Source organism: Aspergillus aculeatus (assembly GCF_001890905.1).
Source record: "Aspergillus aculeatus ATCC 16872 unplaced genomic scaffold ASPACscaffold_19, whole genome shotgun sequence".
Taxonomy (NCBI): domain Eukaryota; kingdom Fungi; phylum Ascomycota; class Eurotiomycetes; order Eurotiales; family Aspergillaceae; genus Aspergillus; species Aspergillus aculeatus.
In genome coordinates this window covers 445,412-467,073 of record NW_017962994.1, presented here as the reverse complement: position 1 = coordinate 467,073, position 21,662 = coordinate 445,412, and the positions used below count along the sequence as shown (strand labels likewise).

General features: G+C 54.4%; 7 protein-coding genes across 7 annotated transcripts; 5 read left to right on the top strand and 2 right to left on the bottom strand.

The window, feature by feature from the left end:
• Positions 1-1,518: 1,518 nt before the first annotated feature.
• On the top strand, positions 1,519-3,154 carry ASPACDRAFT_64208 (Zn(II)2Cys6 transcription factor domain-containing protein; the record flags this gene model as incomplete). The annotated part of the gene is made up of 2 exons (XM_020203977.1): positions 1,519-1,966; positions 2,058-3,154. The coding sequence occupies 2 exons, from the start codon at positions 1,519-1,521 to the stop codon at positions 3,152-3,154; spliced, it is 1,545 nt and encodes a 514-aa protein (XP_020052067.1).
• Positions 3,155-3,768: 614 nt separating this feature from the next.
• On the top strand, positions 3,769-4,925 carry ASPACDRAFT_64207 (uncharacterized protein; the record flags this gene model as incomplete). Its single annotated transcript, XM_020203976.1, has 4 exons — positions 3,769-4,353; positions 4,720-4,737; positions 4,796-4,821; positions 4,856-4,925. 4 exons carry the CDS (start codon positions 3,769-3,771, stop codon positions 4,923-4,925), a joined length of 699 nt encoding a protein of 232 aa, XP_020052066.1.
• Positions 4,926-6,103: 1,178 nt separating this feature from the next.
• On the top strand, positions 6,104-7,256 carry sidJ (putative siderophore biosynthesis lipase/esterase; the record flags this gene model as incomplete). The annotated part of the gene is made up of 2 exons (XM_020202946.1): positions 6,104-6,160; positions 6,249-7,256. The coding sequence occupies 2 exons, from the start codon at positions 6,104-6,106 to the stop codon at positions 7,254-7,256; spliced, it is 1,065 nt and encodes a 354-aa protein (XP_020052065.1).
• Positions 7,257-8,640: 1,384 nt separating this feature from the next.
• Positions 8,641-15,195, top strand: sidD (nonribosomal peptide synthase SidD). Its single transcript, XM_020198845.1, has 2 exons — positions 8,641-9,166; positions 9,234-15,195. The coding sequence occupies exons 1-2, from the start codon at positions 8,789-8,791 to the stop codon at positions 15,057-15,059; spliced, it is 6,204 nt and encodes a 2,067-aa protein (XP_020052064.1). The 5' UTR covers positions 8,641-8,788; the 3' UTR covers positions 15,060-15,195.
• A 594-nt stretch (positions 15,196-15,789) lies between these two features.
• Positions 15,790-17,128, bottom strand: ASPACDRAFT_64204 (uncharacterized protein; the record flags this gene model as incomplete). The annotated part of the gene is made up of 2 exons (XM_020203975.1): positions 15,790-15,872; positions 15,997-17,128. The coding sequence occupies 2 exons, from the start codon at positions 17,126-17,128 to the stop codon at positions 15,790-15,792; spliced, it is 1,215 nt and encodes a 404-aa protein (XP_020052063.1).
• A 583-nt stretch (positions 17,129-17,711) lies between these two features.
• Positions 17,712-19,409, bottom strand: ASPACDRAFT_1891554 (uncharacterized protein). The gene is made up of 2 exons (XM_020198628.1): positions 19,268-19,409; positions 17,712-19,221 (listed from the first exon to the last, which is right to left on the bottom strand). The coding sequence occupies exons 1-2, from the start codon at positions 19,345-19,347 to the stop codon at positions 17,766-17,768; spliced, it is 1,536 nt and encodes a 511-aa protein (XP_020052062.1). The 5' UTR covers positions 19,348-19,409; the 3' UTR covers positions 17,712-17,765.
• An 812-nt stretch (positions 19,410-20,221) lies between these two features.
• Positions 20,222-21,634, top strand: fahA (fumarylacetoacetate hydrolase FahA). The gene has a single exon (XM_020198844.1). It carries the CDS (start codon positions 20,281-20,283, stop codon positions 21,577-21,579), a length of 1,299 nt encoding a protein of 432 aa, XP_020052061.1. The 5' UTR covers positions 20,222-20,280; the 3' UTR covers positions 21,580-21,634.
• The last annotated feature ends 28 nt before the right edge of the window (positions 21,635-21,662 follow it).

Sequence of the window (21,662 nt, the reverse complement as noted above, 5' to 3'; positions counted from 1 at the left end):
AAATCCAGCTGTACCTGGTGAGAATGTCCGGTACTTCCGGAAAAGACGGTATGAAGATGAGTCAGCAAGGTGCAAGGTGCATAAACTACCTCACTCGACCCCGCCCTTATCTGCACTTGCCTAATTAAGACGAGGTCCCTGGGCGGGTCGGCATCAACACCGTGGACTACAATTCTGCCTCCCAGTTGCTTCTTGTTCTCCTTTATTCTTCTACTCTGTTTCAAAGGCCAGATGAAAAGCAATTTGATCAACGACTGACTGTAGGGACAGAGAATTCCCCAGCCGTCATCAGCGTGTGAAACAATCTGCTCAATACGACACACACTCCTGCTTCTCTTTAGACTCAGATGTCACAGAACATATGCCAGAACAACCGAGACTGTCTTTGTTCGATAATCTAAAGAAGCTCTGCAAGTCTTCGCACTTTTGACTTGCTGGAAAATGTTTCATGACGCTTGGAATGCTGCTCAATGTGCCTTCATTGCCGTGATTGACGCTCTACACATGCGAAGTATGCAACATCTGCTGACACATGACTATCATAAGATGAGCTCGAAGATGTGAAATGTAAATGGTCACAGACCTTCAATTTCGTGACGATCAATCACGCCTTGTGAGGCGGCTCCTGAGCCGAAATATTACCATGAAACCCAGCGGCTGACCGCAGCATCGGAAACAGGGCGGATGATCTCGGAGCTCAATCGAGGTCCGCGCATACCCATACTTCTTCTTCGCCACTCGGTGTCACGCATATTCCGTAGCTTTGAGTCGTTCACAGGATGGCTCGGGGCGCCGGTGGCGGATGAAATGATCTTCGTTGTGTAAGACAGGCTCCGACGGAGGCCACCGCGGGGGAACATGGTAGGGAACGCCCCGTGAGTGAGTGGCCCCGACGGGGCTCTAACTCTGGGGACTGGGAGACTTGGGGCTGATGATACCAATTAGGTATGTAGCACGATTTTAGCACTCGATTGAGCGGGTCTGTCGACTGGCGCTGAACATGACGATCACAGGCGGATAGGGCTCGGTAGTTCCGCCCTTCGGATCCGAGCATCTCTGTTCCTCGGCATTGAGAGAGCTTCAACCGCGATCTGCTTCGAGAAAATGTCAACAAGTTCATTAGACGACAATTCAGTGATACTTCCCGGTCTACCGACCTGGTCTCACGACATTCGGAAGCGTACTGCACGATTCGCCAGCTTAGAACTCTAGTGTTATAGGAGACGCGATGATAAGCTGACCGGTCAATGCTCCCGACTAAGCCGTGAAACATGGCTATGTAACCTACAACATCATGGTTACCTCAGGTGCTCTGCCTCGGTCTATACGCAGTTGGACCTGGACAGTAGTATTGAGGTGGCAGAGGCGGATGTACCATACTGCTATTTTTCCCCTTTCTTTGGCACCAGGGCCCTTTCTCATGTTTGCATTTATCCGTACCAGTATATGTACCTGCGTCGATTGGAATTGACCGCAATCATCAGCGTTGTCCTCAACCCGTGGGTTCTAGTATTCACAATGAATCAAAACAAGTCATCGCAAGTCACCACTGATCCACTTCCCAAGAGTGTAAAGGTGCGAACGACTTGCAATGCTTGCCAGCAGGCGAAGATTCGATGCAGCCATGAGAAACCGTCATGTTTACGATGCCAAAAGCACAACTACAGCTGTATCTACAGCATTTCTCGACGATTAGGGAGACCGGCCAAGAAAAAAGATACTGCAACGAATGGAAACCATTTCAACACGCAAAAACAGGCCCGAGGTCCTTTGGATAAGAGATTCCGTGGGTACCCCAGGAAGAAGAGTATCATAGAGGAGCCGGTGCATGAAGGCAGGGCGAATCTATCAAGCTACCAGTGTGTCAATGAGAGAGCGATGCTTGACAACAATGCAAGCGATAGCCTCGAAAATCTTGGTGTGGATGATGCAAGTCTACACCAAGACTGCCTTATGGATCCTAATCGTATGACTCCCTGTGGTACCTATGATTTACTCACACAATATCACCTGCTTACAAGATCCGAAAGTTTCTGACGGCAACGACCTATCTTCAGATAATTGGTTGCAGGAGTTCATGTCTAATCCTGTCGCGGATTTAGTGCAGGAGCGCGAACTGCTATACTCCCTCGGCCTGAGCAACAACAAGACCGAGAGCGTCAACAACACGAGTCCCTCTCATGCAAGCCACTTTACAAGCCCATCAAGAAGTTTCCTTACGACGGACTCTCAAGACCAAGCCCCAGAGTGCTACTATCTGGCTCCGAGCAACTTCCCTAGTCACAGCCAGTCCCCTGCGGATGACGCCCACGGACCTGCAAACAGTCGGACCCCTGACCCTGAAGGTTTGAAAAAAGACCCTCTCGCCTGGCTACAGCTGGCTACCTCGTCTATCGATAGTATTCCACCAACGGTAACCAGAGCGATGTCAGCGACGGAGCCTTCCGGCAGTTTCATCCCAACGAGAGCTCCGAAGCTTAACAACGTCTACAGCTATGTGCCAGAACACTTCAAGACAAACCCCACCATGACTAGTTTCCAATATCAGTGCCAATGCCACGAACCGACGATACGCGAGTTGATTCAGGTCAACAACTTTGCATCGCGTGCGGGCCCTGCAGCTACGATTGACTCCATCTTGAATTGTCAGCGCGTGCTGCAGCAACTTTCTCACACCATCCTTCAATGCAACCTATGCTCCCGTACCTGGATCAATCTCCTGATGATGGTTGTGGTCAGCATTGACAGCCTAGTGACCGCTCTAGAAGCCATTATATCTCTGGACAGCGAACTCGCAGAAAGGCTGTCCGCGGAGAATCCTGAGCCACTCCCTACAAGTAACAGGCCCGATAACATTCCCAACGCGAACTTTAGACGATGCCGAGCAAGCAGCCTCTATCTGAAGACACAGGTGGATGCCTGTCCGTTAGTGGTAGGAGGATTCTGTGTTCCATTCGAGGACAAATTTCTTTTCATAGCCCAGGTGCTGTACCTCCGGTTATCAGAGTTGCAGATGACCGTTCGTCGCATCCGTCTATGTACGCAAGAGTTTTTGGCAGTCCCTGCTGCCCGGGGCAGGCTGGGAATGATAATGGAGACCGATCAGCGGCTGGAGCTGGTTATGATGAAAACGAAATTGCTAGCACAGTCATGATTTATACTCGCTTATCTCAATCGTATATCACTTTCGGCTCAGAGAAATTCTCCCGCTTTCATTGACTCTCTCCCAAAATAACACAGTCCATATAAGGTAATGTACCAGACTGGGACCTGTGTTAAGTGCCTTATCTGGGCAGTCGCATATGCTACGTACTAGACCCAAAAAAGTAGGAGCATCAGGGTTGCTGCCTGCGCGCTAGGGCATGGCCGAGAATCAGCTGTGTGACGAGTGCGCGGATCTCATAGCATACTACGTCGCACAGTGAACTGGCTTGCCCAGGGAACAGACCAACAGAGCCTTTCCACCGGAAGTGATATAAGGTGAGGCTGTTCTAGTACCTCCCACGACGGCATGATTGGGCTGCAATGTAGAGTCGCCGCAAGGCATGTGAATTCAGGCGCAGGGCAAACCAGTCTCGCTCAGGAGCCCAGGCCTGGGGCGATTGCGTGCGCGAATCGTGATCTTATTCGGCTCGAAGCTCCTACCACAGCAAAGATGCCGTTTCCATCTTATCTTTCTTGATACAATGATGACCCTGTGTTCGGAGCAAACCGGACCACCTGTCTCTTGGGACGCTCTATTCGCTCTCTGAGCTCCGCCACGCAGTCATGGACAGCAGCAGCAGCAACTGCTCCTGCTCGATCCGTCTCCTGCAGATCATGACCGAGTGCCGGAACCTGCAACCGGTCGTGGAGCTCGCCACCATCCTGGACCTGGTCCATCGGGTCGTCATCCACGGGAAAGCGATGGTCAAGTGCAAGGGCTGCCGCAGCAACCCGCACTCGTCCTTTGCGATGCTGCCCGCGCTGGCCAAGCAGTGTCTGACCCTCCTCGAGGCCGGCAGTCTGGCCTACAGCATCACGAGTACCAACGGCAGCACGCTCCTCGACCTCACGGTGCTGGCGTTCGAGCAGCCGCTGTCACAGTACATCTGTCTGCGCAGCCCGTCGCAGCTGGGCCGCATGGAGCTCGACGAGAAGGAAGCCACCCTCCTGGTCCGGACGCTGATCGGCCGCAACGCCAAGCAGTTCCTGGGTCTGCTGGAGAGTCTGCAGAAGTTGCTCCAGTCCCTGGGGAAGGACATTGAGCCGGCCTTGCCGCCACAGGGTCATGCCGTGCTGCACCCTTGCGAGTCGGTGGTCGGAACCACGCTGCGGCGGTTCGTGGTCTTCCTAGAACAGATCAAGTTCGAGGTAGGTCAGTCCCTCGCGGTCGGATTGGCAAAATAGCTTATCGACCGCTCACAGTGAGCTTGATCTAGATCATTTTTTGTTCTTTTCAAGGATGGGGGAGATCAATCGACTGAAAAGATAGAGAGCTGGAAGATAGAGTACATTTTGCCTCGTAAGGGGAAGTTGGTGCAGTGATCACTCGTTGCATGTTCAGCGACGTGGATCTTTCTGATCTGGTTTCTCACTTTCTGTCTGGTGATTCAATAGCCTCAGTCAGAAGATCTTTTTTGTGATAGCAAGTCATTGAATGCCTAAGGTGTGCGCAGAATGGTCCCTGTTTGCAATGTTTACACTGCTGTTCCGTGCCTGCCGATCCTCTTCAATTAGGCGGTGTGCATTATGTTGGTGAGTCGACAAAGCAGCGATGCCCCTAGCATTCATCGCTAATGTCTCGATCCTGTAGGTAGCATGCACGTATTACCTTGATAAGTATGTATATAGTCAAAACTGCTATGTGACCTAGTGGTATCTTCCACTTCCTCAATGCACTGCATGAGGTCAAATGGCAAACGGCACGATGGCTCTTTCACTGAAATAATGCCAAGGGAAGAACCGGGGCAGTTAGGAAATAATGTGGGCTCCAGCCCAACGTTTGCCATGGATTCGGGCGACTTCTGCTAGACTAGCTCCGTGCTCCGAGAATTGATGAGGGGGTCTCGCGAGCTCCTCACCATGCTGCAGGTACAATTGCTGCTGGCAATGCCATGTTTTCTAGTGTTCGCTCCCTTGTCGTACAAACCCCGCGTGCACTGTACGCCTGTAGCATCATTTCATATAGTTTTGTTGTTTGTCGAGGTTCGCTTTCATCAACAACCCCTAAAACATCCCTCGACTGCAACAATTTCGGGATCTCCCAACAGCGCACAGGGACGCTAGTGTACGGAGTAGTCAAGACTCAAACGCAACGGTGTGAGTTTCGATCAGATTAAACAAAAGCGGATCTGATAGCTGAAGGGTGGCTTGTCTGGTGCTGAACCGGAGAATCTGATTAGATCAATAGTGAGGCCCGAACACTGGAACCGCTGGAAACGAATTACGTACCCTGACGTGGTAAGGACGGTGCAACGGACTAGTCTCAGACATCGTTACCGGTCGCAGGAAATCCGTTGTGTTTCGATGTGACTTTACCCCTCACTGGATACGGACTTCCAGCACTGTTTGTTCAAGGTTCTAAAAGCACCACTCGACTCGGACTGATAACAAGGATCGGTCCGATCTCAGCGTCTCGCACATCCAGTCCGAGTCTGGTTCTGGTACCTTGGTTACTGTACGAAGGTGTGTGTACTGATTGATAAGCGACTGCTTCCTGGTCCCAGGGAATCGGCTCCTTCACAACAACGGGTCGGTCGGATCAGGTCGGGTCAAAGCAGAAGTGGACTACTCCTCCCACCACCGTAGGGTGGCCCAACTGAAAAGAGCAAGACAAAGAGAAAAAAATCCCCACACAGCAATTGCCGGTCTCAGAAATACATTCAGCCGAGGGAAAAGGAGAACGTGGCCTATGAATTCATTCCCCACAATTACGCTATAACAGAGGGGTTTGTTTTCTTAAAGGCCACCCACCACTGGGATTATCCCATCATTTGCGAGAGAACCTGAGAACAGGCATTGCACAGCTTCCGTGGGATTTCTGGAAAACTCCCTCCCCCCCTTCGTCACCTTCATCGTTCTACAACACAGACAATATCAGCTCTCCAGCACCACACAGATCATGTTGTACTCCAAATTCTGGCCCAAGGGTGGTATCCCGGGCATGCTCCACCACTACGTACGTTCGACTAATTGACCCCTCCGCATCCGCAGAGAAAGAGACATAGCAAGAAGGCAACTGACCATTTCATCCCTCAAAACAACAGACTGAATCCCTCGTCACCTTCGAATACACAACCGGCAAGGTCGCCCAACCCCACAGTCTCCTCTTCGTCGGTGGTCTGGGCGATGGTCTTGGTACCACGTCCTACGTCGCCGACATGGCGAAAATGATGGAGAAGAGCGACTGGTCCATCTTCATGCTCAACCTCACCTCCTCCTACAACTCCTGGGGTCTGGGCCACCTGGACCGCGACACGAACGAGATCACCAAGTGCCTCAACTACATCCGCGACTACAAGACCGAGAAGTACGGCAGCCCCGGCAAGATCGTGCTGATGGGCCACTCGACGGGCAGCCAGTGCGTGCTGCACTATCTCTACCGGCCCAACCCCTTCACGGTCGCTCACCCGTTCGACAGCGACCTGGAGCACCTGCAGCGCATGCCCCTCGACGGCGCCATCATGCAGGCGCCCGTCTCCGACCGCGAGGCCATCCAGTGGGTGCTCCACTGGGGGTTCAACGGCAAGACGCCCGAGCAGGTGCGGGCGGTCTACGACAAGGCTGAGGCGCTGGCGCGCGAGGCGGTGCGCGACAAGGACCCCAAGTTCGACACCGTCCTGCCCCTGGACGTCACCGCCAACATCTGCTACGGCGCCAACGTCCCCATCAGCGCCCGCCGCTTCTTGAGTCTCGTGAGCCCCGACAGCCCCGCTACGCCTCAGGAGGACGACCTGTTCAGCTCCGATCTGAGCGACGAGCACCTCCAGACCACCTTCGGCAAGATCCGCGACTCGGGCCTGCTCCGCAGTCGCCTGATGGTGATGTTCTCCGGCGCCGACCAGGCGGTGCCGGACTGGATCGACAAGGAGAAGCTGATGGCCCGGTGGAGGAACGCGGCAAACCACAACGGCGAGGCGGAGATCTGGGATGACCAGCACAGCTTCATCATCCCCAATGCCTCGCATGCGCTGAGCAATGACGATCAGGCGGAACCGAGAAGGCTGTTGGCCGAGAGGGTCATCAGCTATCTGAGTGCAGTCAAGGGAAACTGAGATGATTATGATCTAGTTTTGTTTTTAGCGTGCAATGTTAGAGATTCAACTGTTCAAATTAGAGCATAGATTTGTGAATAAAAGCCGATGTCTACATTCTTCATCATTGTCTGTCAAAGCAGGGTGTTGGACCTTTTCACTGGATATGACTTGGATCTGGAACGTGCGGATAATTTGCACCTCGAGCCGGGCATCAATGTTCGAAGGCAGAGCAAACCATTGCAAAACACCTTATACACAATCAACTACAAAGTCTTTTACTAAATGGCTTTTCATCACGCTGTACAACTTTCTTCTCTCCTGAAGAAACCTCACCGAAATAAGTCCCAGCTTTCGACCCTCAAAACACCTCCTCATTCCCTCTTGCCCAGCCCCATAAGTTACCGCGCAGCATGTATTGGATCGCGTACTGTACGGTCACACCCCCAACCCCCCACCACACAATACGGTACGGTACCCGAAAAAGCAAAACCTCATCTTATCACTGATTGATAAAATTGTCTTTCCCCACCTCGCCGTGATAAAAATTTCTTCCACTCCCAAACCCAGTTTTCCTAACCGAGGTGGGCAAAGGCTGTTGCTCCAACTTGCACCCAGCAAGAGCACTGAACTGGATTGGCACATTTTTTTTTCGGTGCTCAATTCCTCAATTGAGTATGTACGTAGTCTAAATTTGCGCAAAGGAAACTGCAGCAGACTAGTCTTGGGGTCAGGCGACTTCTTATCAATCTCCTCCGCCCCGCCCAACGTCGGAAGGGATGGGCATACTCTGTGGTTTGAAACCGAGAGTGGATTAGGATGTGGTGGTGGTGGTGGTGTTGGTGGTGGAATTGGGTGCTGAGTAGGCACTCTAGCTCATTCACTACTCACAGCGAGCTGTGCACTTTCCCAGCCCCTCTCAGCTCTCTTCAAGATTCAGGACTCAGGTAGACTTTCAACCTGCAGGGATTGGGTACCTACAGTCAGCGCCTTACTCGTCTGCAATTTGCAGTCAACAGTTTATCTCCCAATATCCGTAACTGCTCCCCGAGTCTCCGTCTGCACTTTCGGTCCACTGCTCAAAATCACATAGCGCCAATCTGCAGGTTCCTTCTTCCCGCAGATGTGAGGAAGGGAAACATGATAATCTCCACCACACAGCCGGTGCGCGCGGCTCGCGCTGCACTTGGTGGGGAATTTCCCTTTCGCATCTTGCACAATTCCCCATCCACAAAATCTTGGCTGGCACGACAGCGCGTACTATATAATTTCACACCATACCCGTTTGGTCACAGAGGGCCGAACTCGCGCAAGCGGTGACTTTCCGGGTTGGTCGGAGAGCGGGCAAAGAAGGAACCTACTTTACTACGTACTTGCATCTTTAATAAATCCACCTTCCCCTCCTTCCCCCACCACTACTACCACCTCCTGCTCTCGCCTCAATCCTTCTCACCAGACAGACACAGACCTTTAGCTGGACTGCTGGGAGACGAAGACGACTTATATGACCCCCCTTGACAGGAAACTTAAGGGATTTCGAAGCTAGAGTCATAATGTCGCAACAACAACAACAGTCGCAAGTCGACGCCGACGGGTTCCACCTCTTTCAGGTTGCCGGCCTGGAAGCTCCCTTCACCTCCACCTCCACTATTACTCCGACAGGCACGAGAGAGGAGATTCTGCTAGTATCATGGATGATCCTGCTGTTGCAGTCCTGCGAAGACGGCCAGGTTCGCTTCGAATGGGCGTATTCGGGCGCCGAAAAATCGTCGCTTTCGACACCACAAGTGATGCCGGGATTACGGACTACTATCGGTCAGGTCTCGGCCGCAGTCGCCCAACACATCGCCACAGCCACGCAAGATCAATCACCTGCGACACCCACGACGCTGTTGTTGAGTACGGGTTCATTGTCACGGGCTCCCGAAGAGGTAAAGGATACAGTCAACCATGCGTTGAGCGGCTGCGGACTCAAGCTAACGAACAACTGTGAACTAGGGTGTCACCCATGTGGAGGTTGGCTTTGAGAGCGGAAACCTCAAGATTCGGCCAGTATGGCACTCACCCAGCGTGCTGGAATTCACCGTGGGACTACATGTCACGAAGTTAGCGGAGTTGGTTCAGCGATGCCTGAGCAACCCCGAGAGCACCATTGAAGAGTGCCTTCGAGCGACCACATCCGATCTGAATGAGATCTGGCGCTGGAATCACGAGTTACCACCAACCTACAGCTTCTGCACGCACGAGATGGTAACAGAATGGGCGCAAAAGGCTCCGGAGAGCGAGGCCATTGCGTCCTGGGACGGCAACCTGACGTATGCGCAGGTCGACCGTTACTCCACACACGTCGCCTGGAAGCTCAAGGAGATGGGGCTTCAACTGGACGATATCCTGCCCATCTGCTTTGAGAAGTCACGGTGGACCATCGTGGCAGTTCTCGCGGCGATGAAGGCTGGCGCAACCTTTGCGCTCATGGACCCGACGCTTCCGCTGGCCCGTCTCCAGAACATGGCGCAACAGGTTGGGGGCAAGATGATGCTATCGTCGCGCAAGCAGCACGATCTAGCGACCTTGATTTTGCCCGGTGGTCCCGTCCTAGTTGTAGAAGAAGACACTTTCCAGGGTTTCAACCTGAGCCAGGAGCTTGCAGTGCTGCCCACCGTGCCCCCAGCCACTCTGATGTATATCATCTTCACATCGGGCAGTACGGGCACTCCCAAGGGCGTGACCATCTCCCACCAAACCTACACGAGTAGCGCCATTCCACGTGCCAAGGCCGTAGGATATACACCTGAGTCCCGGGTACTGGACTTCGCCTCCTATGCCTTCGACGTCAGTATCGATAGCATGCTGTTGACTCTCAGCAACGGTGGCTGTCTGTGCATTCCCTCGGATGAAGATCGACTGAATGATATCAACGGAGCCTTCCGGCGGATGAGGATCAATTATGCTGGATTGACGCCATCAGTGGCGCGCATTCTGGATGCGGATGTGATCTCATCGCTGACTGGTCTCGGCCTTGGTGGTGAGGCCGTCTCAGCGCGAGATGTGAAGCTGTGGGGACAGGACACCCGCATCATTATTGGCTACGGACCTTGTGAATGTACAATTGGATGCACAGTCAACAGTAGCGCAGCGACCGGCAGAGACTATATCTCAATCGGACCCGGAAACGGTGCCGCTATGTGGATCACCGATCCCAACGACCACGATACCCTCATGCCCGTCGGCGCTGTCGGCGAGTTGCTCGTTGAGGGCCCGATTGTCGGTCAGGGCTACCTGAATGATCCTGAGAAGACTGCCACGGTGTTTATTGAGGATCCCAAATGGCTTGTTGCGGGCCACAACGGCTACGAGGGTCGTCGTGGCCGCCTGTACAAAACGGGTGACTTGGGACGGTACGACCCTGACGGCTCGGGTGGTATTGTCTTTGTTGGACGCAAGGACACTCAGGTCAAACTGCGCGGTCAGCGTGTTGAGCTCGGGGAGATTGAGAGTCAGCTCAAGGACAGGTTGCCTTCTGATGCTAATGTGATCGCTGAGGTGGTTGTGCCGCAGGGAACCGGTGGTCAGGCTACTTTGGTTGCGTTCGTCACGTTCCAGTCCTCCAAGGCTAATGAGCAGGGTGACCTGAGCCTGGTTGAGCTTTCTGAGGAACAGCAGAAGACGCTGTCTGAAGCCAATGCTGACGTGGCCAAGGTCCTGCCGCGATACATGGTACCCACGGTCTATATCCCTGTGAACTATATCCCGGTCTTGATTTCCAGCAAGACGGATCGCAAGAGACTCCGACAATTTGCTACGACGGTCGACATTCGCCAGCTCGACCAAGGCGCTGAGACAAACGGCGCTGGTCGGGAACTGACCGACCTCGAGCAGCGTCTTCGCCAGGCTTGGAGTGTGGTGCTGAAGCAGGATGCTGAAGGCATTCGGGCCGAGGACAACTTCTTTGCTCTTGGAGGTGACTCTGTTATGGCGATGAGGCTGGTGTCGGTGTGCCGCGAACAAGGTCTTGACCTCACCGTCGCCAACACTTTTGGCCACCCTACCCTCTCAGGAATGGCCGGTGTTGTTCAGATTTGCGCCACTGAAGCCCGCACTGAATTGCCCCCTTTCTCGATGATTTCACAAGATGTCGAAAGCGCCTGTCGCGAGGCAGCTGCCGCTTGCGGAGTTGACGCGGCGGCAGTTGTAGACATCTATCCTTGCACACCCACACAGGAGTCGCTCTTCACCTTCTCGCTCAAATCTGTCAAGTTGTACGTGGCACAGAGAGTTGCGCGCATTCCGTCGCACATCGATCTCAATGCTTGGAAGAAAGCCTGGGAGGAAGCCGTGGCCGCCAAACCTATTCTACGCACTCGTCTGGTGCAGCTGCAGGATCCCGGTCTCCAGCAAGTGGTGCTCAAGGAGAACATTACCTGGAAGCATGCAACCGACTTGGCGCAGTACTTAGAGAACGATCGCGAGGAAAGAATGAACTTGGGAGAGAGCCTGGCTCGCTATGCGATTGTGGATGACGCCAAGGAGGGCAAACACATGGTCTGGACGATCCACCATGTTGTGTATGACGGGTGGTCTGAGCCGCTGGTGCTTAAGGATGTCAGTGACGCGCTGAGCGCTAAGCAGATCGAGCCACAGTCACAGATGCGAGACTTTGTGAAGTACGTGCACGATACGGATGCGGCCGCTATGAACGAGTTCTGGAGACGCGAACTACAGGGCGCCGTTGGTCCCCAGTTTCCCCGCCTGCCGTCCAGAGACTTTATGCCCACTCCCGATGCCTTTATCGAACATATGATTCCGCTGAAGCCTGCTGCGAAGTGGCCATTCACCATGGCGACCCTGATTCGCGGTGCCTGGGCACTGGTGGCTTCTCAGTATTCCGGGAGTGACGACGTCGTCTTCGGCGAAACGCTCACTGGTCGTGATATTGCCTTACCGGGCGTCGAGAGCATCATCGGCCCCTTAATTGCTACACTTCCCGTTCGCATTCATGTCAGCCGTACCAGTACGGTTGAGTCCTACCTGCAAGCCGTGCAGCAGACCATCCTGGCTCGTGTCCCCTACCAGCACATGGGCATGCAGAACATCCGCAAAGTCAGCCATGACGCTCAACACGCATGTGAGGCCGGCACCGGTTTGGTCGTCCAGCTGGAACCCGAGTACGTGGGTAGTGACCTGGGCTTCGAGACGGGTGATGTTGTTCGCGAAGCCTTGCATTTCAACCCCTATCCGCTTATGCTGGGATGTGCTGTGCGCAAGGGTGGCTTCCGGATCTGTGCTAGCTTCGACAGCAGCTTGATCGATGTTGCACAGATGAAGCGTATGCTCGTGCAGCTGGAAGTGGCCTGCGTCGAGTTGACTAAGGGTCTGCAGCAGCGCATTGAAGAGATCTCGTGTCTGCCTGAGGTTGAGCTGAACCAGATATGGCAATGGAACCAGACCCCTCCTCTGAGTCGGGATGAATCCTCGGGACGACTTCGTGCCGATGCCACTATCAAGCAGGGAGCGCAGTACCCCGCGGCAGTTGTTCCTTGGGTAGTCAATGCTCGCAACCCAGCTTTGTTGTCTCCCATTGGCTGTGTCGGAGAGCTCTGGCTCGAAGGCGCTTTTGTCTCCGGCGAAAATGTGCAGAACCCGGCCTGGCTGGTCGCAGGAAGTTCGACTAGCCCTGGTCGCAGTGGCACAGTGCAATCGACTGGTGATATGGTCCAGCTGCGCGAGGATGGTAGCCTGGTGTTTGTGGGCCGTAAGGAGAATGTTGTTTCGATCCAGGGACATGCTGTGGATATTGCCGATATCGAATTGCACTTGAGTAGACAGCTGCCCGCTGCAGTTCGCGCCGCTGCGGCTATTCGGCAGTCGCTCAACGAGACTGGACCGGAGTTGGTTGTTCTGGTAGAACGGCCGTCTTCCGATGAGGATAGCCTTTCCATCCTACCAGCCACGCAGGAGATTAGCGGCGAGTCGGCGGCCACCCTCAGTGCCACGGTTCCCGTCAGTGCTGCTGTTGCTCTGAAAAAGCTCGACAAGTTCATTCGCGACTCGCTTCCCTCTTACATGTCTCCGTCTGCATACATTGTGGTTGATAAGCTGCCTGCGCAGGGCGAACAGAGTGACCACACTGTTCTCAACCAGCTGGCCTCCAGGATCCCTCAGGATGTCTTGGAACAGATCCGCAACGGGGTTAAGGAGGTATGGGCAAAGACTGCTATTCATACCAACCTGACAGTCCCCGAGAAGATTCTGCGGTCCGCTTGGGCCAAGATTCTTCGACTGCCCGAGGAAGAGATCGATGTTGACGACAACTTCTTCCGCCTGGGTGGTGACTCCGTCCTAGCAATGAAGCTGGTTTCCAGTCTTCGTAGCCAGGGTCATAACCTGTCCGTAGCCGACATCTTCCAGCATATGCGCTTGGGTGACGCGGCCCGAGTTTTGAGGGTCGATCAAGCCTCTAAGGCCAAGCAAGCTCAGCCCTACCAGCCTTTCTCCACTCTTGGTCGCTCGGATGTTGAGCAATTTTTGTCTCAAGCCATCCGTCCTCAGCTGGCAGAATCTTCCTGGTCAATCAAGGATGTTCTTCCTGTGACCGACTCCCAAGCGCTGGACATCCGCGCAACCGTGCATGCCCCGCGCACCTCGATCCAATACACCATGCTCATCTTCGAGCAGGGGGCGATTGATCGTGGGCAACTGCTTCGCGCGTGCAGCGACCTCGTCAAGACCCACGACATCCTGCGGACCGTTTTTGTCGAGCACGAATCGGCCTTCTATCAGGTTGTGCTGAACGAGCTCGCCACCCCTCTGACGCAGCACACGGCCGACAAAGAAGACCTGCAGCAGTACATCACCGAGCTGTGCAACAACCACGTTGCCTCTGATTTCCCTCTCGGTTCGTCCTTCCTCAAGTTCTTCCACATCGAAGCCCTGGACGGCCGCGAAGCGCTCGTCCTCGGTCTTTCGCACGCGCAATACGACGGCGAGTCTCTGCCCCACCTGCTCCGCGACCTCGAAGCCCTTTACACCGGTTCGCAAGCGACCGATCAGGTTCCCTTCTCCGCGTACATGGCACACATTACCAAGCCGGAGACCCAGACCCCTGCTCTCACCTACTGGAAGAACCTCCTCCACGACTCGACACTCACCGTTCTTCCATCCACGGAACCCAAATCGCCCGCCACCAAATCCATCTTCCAGACTCAATCCCTCGACCTGGATCTCTCAACTTTCCAGGAAACCACCGCCATAACGACCGCAACCCTCCTTACCGCCTCCTGGGCTCTCGCTCTCGCCCGCCTCCTGCAGACACGCGACGTGACCTTCGGCGGTGTCACCACCGGCCGTACCCTCGACCTCATCGGAGTTGAGAGCGTTGTCGGCCCTTGCTACCAGCTCGCGCCGATCCGGATCAACATCCAGCGCGAGTGGACCGCAAAGGATCTTCTAGAGGCTGTGCAGCGCCAGAGCGCCGAGTCGGCGGCGTACGACTTTGTGGGCTTCGACAAGATCGCACGGGAATGTGCGCCCGCGTGGCAGGGAGCCGGGTCTTTCGACTCGATCGTGCATCACCAGGACTTCGAGGACTTTGACACCATGCCTTTCGCTGGACGGGAGTGTGCGGTTGATATTCTGAACCCGCATGGGGACGCGGCGTACCCGGTCAAGGTTGTTTCGTTCGTCAAGGGAGGCCAGTTGCAGTTGGGCGTTGTTGGCAGCGAGGAGGAGGAAGTGAAGCGGTGGTTGGGGTTGGTGTCTGAGACGGTGCGGGAGGTGGTGTCTGGTGTTGAGGGAGGGAAGCTTTTGTTGGAGAGTTATGAGTGATGGTTGAGCTGATATCATTGGCACGTAAGTCACGGAAGCAAAAATATAGACTTAGAGAATAGATCATGTTTGTTTATGACTAGCCTTTTATTCGGAAAGAGCGAGAAATGCACTTTCCTTACACGCAAGAGACCGCAATACTCCTGCTTTGATTTGAGGTACGCCAGACGATCTTGACGTAATTGCCTTGGTCATAAGCGTGGTCCACGAGCAGCCCTAGTAGACTACAGCAGTTTACCATAAACACAATGCAAGATCCCAGACTTCAATCTTCATTCCACATGCAAACAGTTATAGCTAAACACAATCCAAGATCCCAGACTTATACCTTCATCACATGCAGTTCAGTTACAGCCAAAAATAAGGACGCGAGAACGCAACCAGGCAACAATCCAAATATAAAAATCAACGCGCTGCCCCAGAATACATCACAAAAGCAAAGCAAGTCTCCCCAAGCAATCAATCAAAACATAACCCCAAGCAACCGGGGATACCAAACCCCACCCAACAGCACAGGCATCACCGCTCCCACCAGCAAAACCCACAAAACAAGATGAATGGGCACCCGCGTCGGCGCTCCCAGCGACAACCCCGCAAGACACGAGGCCACCAAACTGTCCCCCAGAAACAGAACCCCCAGCCAGCCGCCGATCCACACCCCCCTTGTTTTTGGGTCTGCTCCGTGGTCAGAAGAGCCTGGGCTTTGTTGCAGGTCGTCGCCCAAACCCCATCAACAATAATCCTCGGCCCCAGCCGCATGGTAGACATGCTCCACCCCACAGGCGGAATACCCCCCCGCGTAGAACGTGGTACCTGCCGAACGTTTAGCATTAGCATTAGCATTAGCATACCCTAACCCAACCCCCTATCCCCCCTATCCCCCTATCCCCCTTTCTTCTCAAAAAGTCAGTCTCAAGTAAAGAATTGGAAAACAAACCATCAACAGGTAAATCCCCCCTCGGCCCCCTCACGACACTCTGACTCTCCAGCTCGGGCGTCAGCCTCGCCTCACAACTCAACTGCTCCGCCGCGGCGCCCACGGAGTCCCCGCCCAACCACACGTCCACATGCCACATGTGCGGCCAGTGCCGCGTGCAGCTCTCGCAGTAGTCCTCGTGGATGAGGTACTTCTGCAGGTACGGCGAATAGATGACCTCGCACAGCTCGAATTCGCCCGGTGCGGTCGCAAAGGTCAGTGGGTCGTCGTATGTGCCGGTCCCGCCTGCTGTGGTGCCGCGACCGGGACATTCGTAGGCGATGGCTGCGCCGGGGGGGTCGTTGTCTGGGTAGCCGTAGAAGGTGTAGGTTATTCCGTAGAGGGTCGTGCATTGTTCTTCCGGCGTGGTCATGGGGAGGGGGGTTAGTAGGTTTGTTGTTGCTGTTGTTGTTGCTGGTCGGGGTGGGTTGTTAGGGTTTTCTGGGTTGGGTGCTGGGTTGGTTGGTTGGGGGGTGTTGGGAATGGGGATGTTTGGGATGATTTGGGGGATGGGGAGGATGGTGTAGATTTGGTTTAGGAGGAATTGGAGTGTGGTAGTTGGTGGGTTGGTGGGAATGATAGGACGGACACGTGCCATAGTGTTGACAGGGGCAGGGTTGACAGGCACAACAGGACCACCAGACTGAGGCAGCGAAGAGCCAGACGGAACTCCACGATTTGGCAGTCCCACACGAGGAATCCCATCCCCGGAAGTGTAGTTCTTGTTGTGGTCGTGGTCGTGGTTGTGGTTATCGGCAACCCCAGCCTGGTGCCCTGCGCCCTCAAGATCTGTGGTGGACTCACTGGTTCCATTACCCAGGCGCATAGGCGTCGCCTTCGGGTGCTTTTTCAGCTGAGTGCCCAGACAGGCACCCAGGATGGTGATGGCGATAACCACCACAGCCAGATGCCCCAGCGTAGCCACTTCTTCTTCTTCTTGTTCTTGTCGGCGGTCGGTGGCTTGCTGGCGCTGGTGGAGGTTGCAGGCCAGGGAAGCTGTCCGCCTCCGTGGTGTTGCATCGTCGCGGTGCTGTGGATGGGTCAGTATAAAGTACTGATACGAGAAAATGGGGGCTGGGTGGAAATACTTCATGGTGGATATGGTCCTTGATGGTAGGAAAGGTTCTTGATGGTAGGAAAGTACTTGATAGTAGTGAAGGTGCTTAATAGTAGTGAAGGTACTTGATGTTGAGGATGCTACTTGATGATAGAAAGGTGGTGCAGGAACGGTTCGAAAGAGGTGTTGTGGGTAGATACAGGAGACGGAGAGATTCAAAGAGGAAATCTCTTCAGGTAGTTAGGACAGTGACTCAGATGCATCATAATATCAAGCATCAGGAAATGCAATTCCGGCGGTCTTACCATCATTGCTATGCAATTATGACCGTATGGGTGATTGACTCACTCCTTTAGCCATCCAAATCTCTGATAGCTTCAACCATGGTCTCGTTGGCTGAGACCAGTTCGAGTATCACGGGACAGCAGACACTCGTCTAGAGTATGTCATCTCGCTCGCTGTGGTCCTTGATGGAATCATTTCGAGCATCATGGTACCAGAGTAAGCCTCTGAATAACTTCGTAGAACTCGCTATGACCCTCAATGAAGTCATGGCGTGATGCAACAACGGCGTCAAGTAACGGACAAGTTTTAGCAGGAACAGCAAGGTGAATATGCAAACTAGTATTGTCTAAATACCCTTCACTAAACATATAGTCTATTGACATGAAAGTTAGAGTATATCATTCAATACGACAGTGTCCTCCTGATAAGGTACAGCATCACCGATGTCTAGCTGCGACATGCGAATAGGCGCCCAATCGGCAGCCTTCTGGCTTGATTGAAGAACCTCCACCAGAAACCGATCCCTTTCCTCGGGATACTCAGCAGCAATCCAGCTTTCGTCCTTCCTCATCTTCTGTACCTCCGCCTTCAGCGCCTCAATTGCAATGCTGGCACAGACCTCGGAATTGATCATCCCTTCCATGTGCGGCCAGGCACGCAATGCTTCGATGGCCCGTACACGCAAGCGGAGATCCGGGCATAGAGTGGCCACAATGTGCAAGCCGGGACACACCACCGGCTCCATTGTGAAGGTCGTGCTGCTCGAGATTTGGTCCATGATAGCGAGGCTGCTGGAAAGTACCGCAGCACATTCGGCAGTCACCTGACTGGTGCTGCAATCTCCGGGAAACAATACTTTCAGGGTGACGTATTGAACCAGCAGGAGGTGACGAAGCACCTGCGCTCCACGTTCTTCCTTGGGAGTGAACCTGCAGCCGCGTTCCTGGCAGAAGGAATCAAGGGCCTGCGCAAGATCTGCGTATCGGGCAAGGATTCTCTGTCTTTTGAGCCACAGATCGTCATAGTTTGCCAGAATCTCGGCCTGCGTTGAGCGCATCAGGTACGCGATCAGGAGAATCGAATAATTGAGCGTTGCCGTGAAAGCTTTCTGTGCCTCGCCGACGCTATTTACAACGATAGGACATACGTTCAATACCCACTCAGGCTCATCTACTGCGTCAATGCTCTGAGTAGGTCCATCGGCGGCATACAAGGCGGCGGTAACACTGAGGTGGTCGAACAAGTTGACAAGGACGGGTTCTATTATCTGTCCCTGTGCCTGTGCCTCTTCAATCAGTTGCACCCCATGGTGAAGGTGCATGGCTGCTCTGCCATAGTGACCCCGCAATAGCTCTCCTATCACAAACAGCAGACAGCATGTGATAACGGCCTGATACTTTTGTGGGTCGTTGGACGCGCCTCGTCTTCTCAGCAAGGCGGAGGAACGGGTGGAATGTTCTAGAGCGAAGTTCAAATGGGAGTCATCTGTTCGATTACCCGATAGTCGCATACGATTTGTCTCCGCGTCCTGGTGGATTGCACTAAGCATAATGACCGCATGGCAGACTGCAGGCTCGGCACAGCTCTGCGGAAGAATGTAGCGTTCCCAGAGAGGTGAGTCGAATAAATCCACGAGACCTGAGATCGTGTGGTATTGGAAGTATGAGAAACAGGTTTGCTCATCGGAGGTCAAAGCTGGGCCATGAAAGCGGCTGAGGTAGATGCGTGGGAGACCCATATTGCGCCTGGCAGGAAGCCGATGAAGGTCATACTCGCATTTCCGACCGGTAGAGGTACAGTTGTTACATGCCCCTGGGAACTCATCGCATCGCACCCGGCGCACACTAGAGGGGTTAGCCATAAGTTCGGGTGTTGCCGTGTTATACCTACCGACAGGTACGGCAACCCGTTTTGGATCTCGAATGGCACGCCTTCTGACGCTTGGACGGTATAACCCTCTTCTCAGTCATGATCCCTGCACTGGTTTGCGACCAAGGCACCCCTGAAACTGTCTGGAGTGCGTACGTGAGGTTGGAATGGAGTGCAGCCAGGAGCCAATTTATTAGCCAAGCTAGTGTTGGCACTAAAATAAGGCGCGCTACCAGGCTAACAAGATAACGAGCAGTCACTTTGCCAGCCTTCCACAACACCAGGTTTGACCAACGGTGGTGCGGACTTAACAGGGGCTGATATCGCCGCCATTATGACCCCCAGCAGGCTGGCAGACTGGCACGGTTGTCCGAGTTGTTTTTTGTTGTTCTTCGCCTCTTGCTCGAGTCAACTTGAAAGGCTCGCGGTCGCAGCGGTCGCAGCGGTCGCAGCTGAATAAGCATTGCCTTGACGCCTTAGAAATTCGACAAATCTCTTCCAGTGGTTGCTCAAAACCATTGGATATTTTCGAGTCCAGAGATATCCCAGAAACTGTTGATTGATGGTTCGAACTCAGTGACACCTTCAAGCATTCGAGATCCAGAAGTTTGGAAGTCCTTCGTCCTGGTTCGGATCTTATGGCGCAAGGTTGAAAATCCAGGTGAAACAAAAAAATGCTGCAGCCTTTGACTGGAGTAAACAATCTTTCAACACAAAGAGTTGAAGAGTATAGAGTAACATATCCAGCATATTGCGAAGTTAATGGACGTGATCTTAATCGGGAATGGGGTTGAAAAGGAAGATGGCAGCGGAAATGCAGCAGCTTCCGGTCTGCGGGGGAAAGACGCGGAATGGAATTGCCGGGGATAAGCGGAGACGGAGTAAATTCCGCAGGTGGGCGCTCAACCCCGCGATTCATCTGTCGCATGAAGACATACTTCTTGCTTGCCGTCTTCCTTCCATCTTTTCTCCAGTTACCATCTCCCCTCCTCCTACTTTCATCATCCCCTCGGCTTTTCCTTCTACCACACAACATGGCGTCGTGGCTACAGATCCCCAAGAACTCGCCCTTTTCGTTGGCAAACATTCCCTTCGGAATCATCTCCACAGCCAAAGCGGCCTCGCGGGTTCCTGCCATTGCGATCGGCGACTACGCCTTGAACTTGAACGCCTTCGCCTCGTCGGGCGGTTTCGCCCAGCTGCCCTCTTTCGAGCCTCATCTCAGTGTCTTCGACCAACCCACGCTGAACGCATTCGCAGCATTGGGACGGCCAGTGCATCGCCAGGTTCGCGAGTACATCCAGTCGATCTTCCGCGCCGACACCCCCTTCCCCCAGATCCTCAAAGACAATGCGTCGCTCCAGCAGGAGGTCCTGTTGCCCCTGTCAGAAGTGACCAACCACCTACCGATGCAGATCGGCGACTACACGGACTTCTACGCGGGTCTGAACCACGCCTACACGCTGGGGGTGCTCCTGCGGGGTCCCGACAACGCGCTCCAGCCCAACTACAAGCACCTGCCCGTGGCGTACCACGGCCGCGCCTCCTCCATCGTGCCCTCGGGCACCCCGATCCACCGCCCCAACGGCCAGATCCTGGCCAACCCCACCGCGGTGCCCAAGGTGCCGACGTTCACCACCTGCAAGCGCCTGGACATCGAGCTGGAGCTGGCCGCGTTCGTCAGCCGGCCCAACGAGCTGGGCCAGCCGGTCTCCGTGCAGGAGGCCGAGGACCACATCTTCGGGGTGGTGCTGATGAACGACTGGTCGGCGCGGGACATCCAGGCGTGGGAGTACGTGCCGCTGGGGCCGTTCAACGCCAAGAACTGGGCGACGACCATCTCGCCGTGGGTGGTGCTGCTGGACGCGCTGGAGCCCTTCCGCACCGCCAGCCTGGAGCCCGAGAACAACCAGAACGTGCTGCCGTACCTGCGTGAGAAGCGCGCGGACAACGTCTTCGACATCCCGCTAGAGTTCGAGCTCACCAACGAGGGGGGCAAGCCGACGACGATCTCGCGCAGCAACGCCAAGAACCTCATCTTCTCCTTCCCGCAGATGCTGGCGCACCACACGATCACGGGCTGCAATCTGCGGACGGGCGATCTGCTGGGCAGCGGCACCATCTCCGGCCCGGAGCCCGGCATGGAGGGCAGTCTGATCGAGCAGACGAAGGGGAAGAACCCGATCCAGCTGGCGGATGGCTCGGACCGGATCTTCTTGGAGGATGGCGACACGGTGGTTCTGCGGGGTAAAGCAGGCACGGAGGGGAATTATGTTGGGTTTGGCGATTGCGTAGGCAAGATTCTTGCTGCTCCTCAGTTGAACTTTGACTAGGTAGCTTCTTTACTCGAGTAGCCTAGCAGCCTAGGTAGCTTAAATTGAGTTGATGCAATGTGTCCCTCCCGAGCCAGCAAATT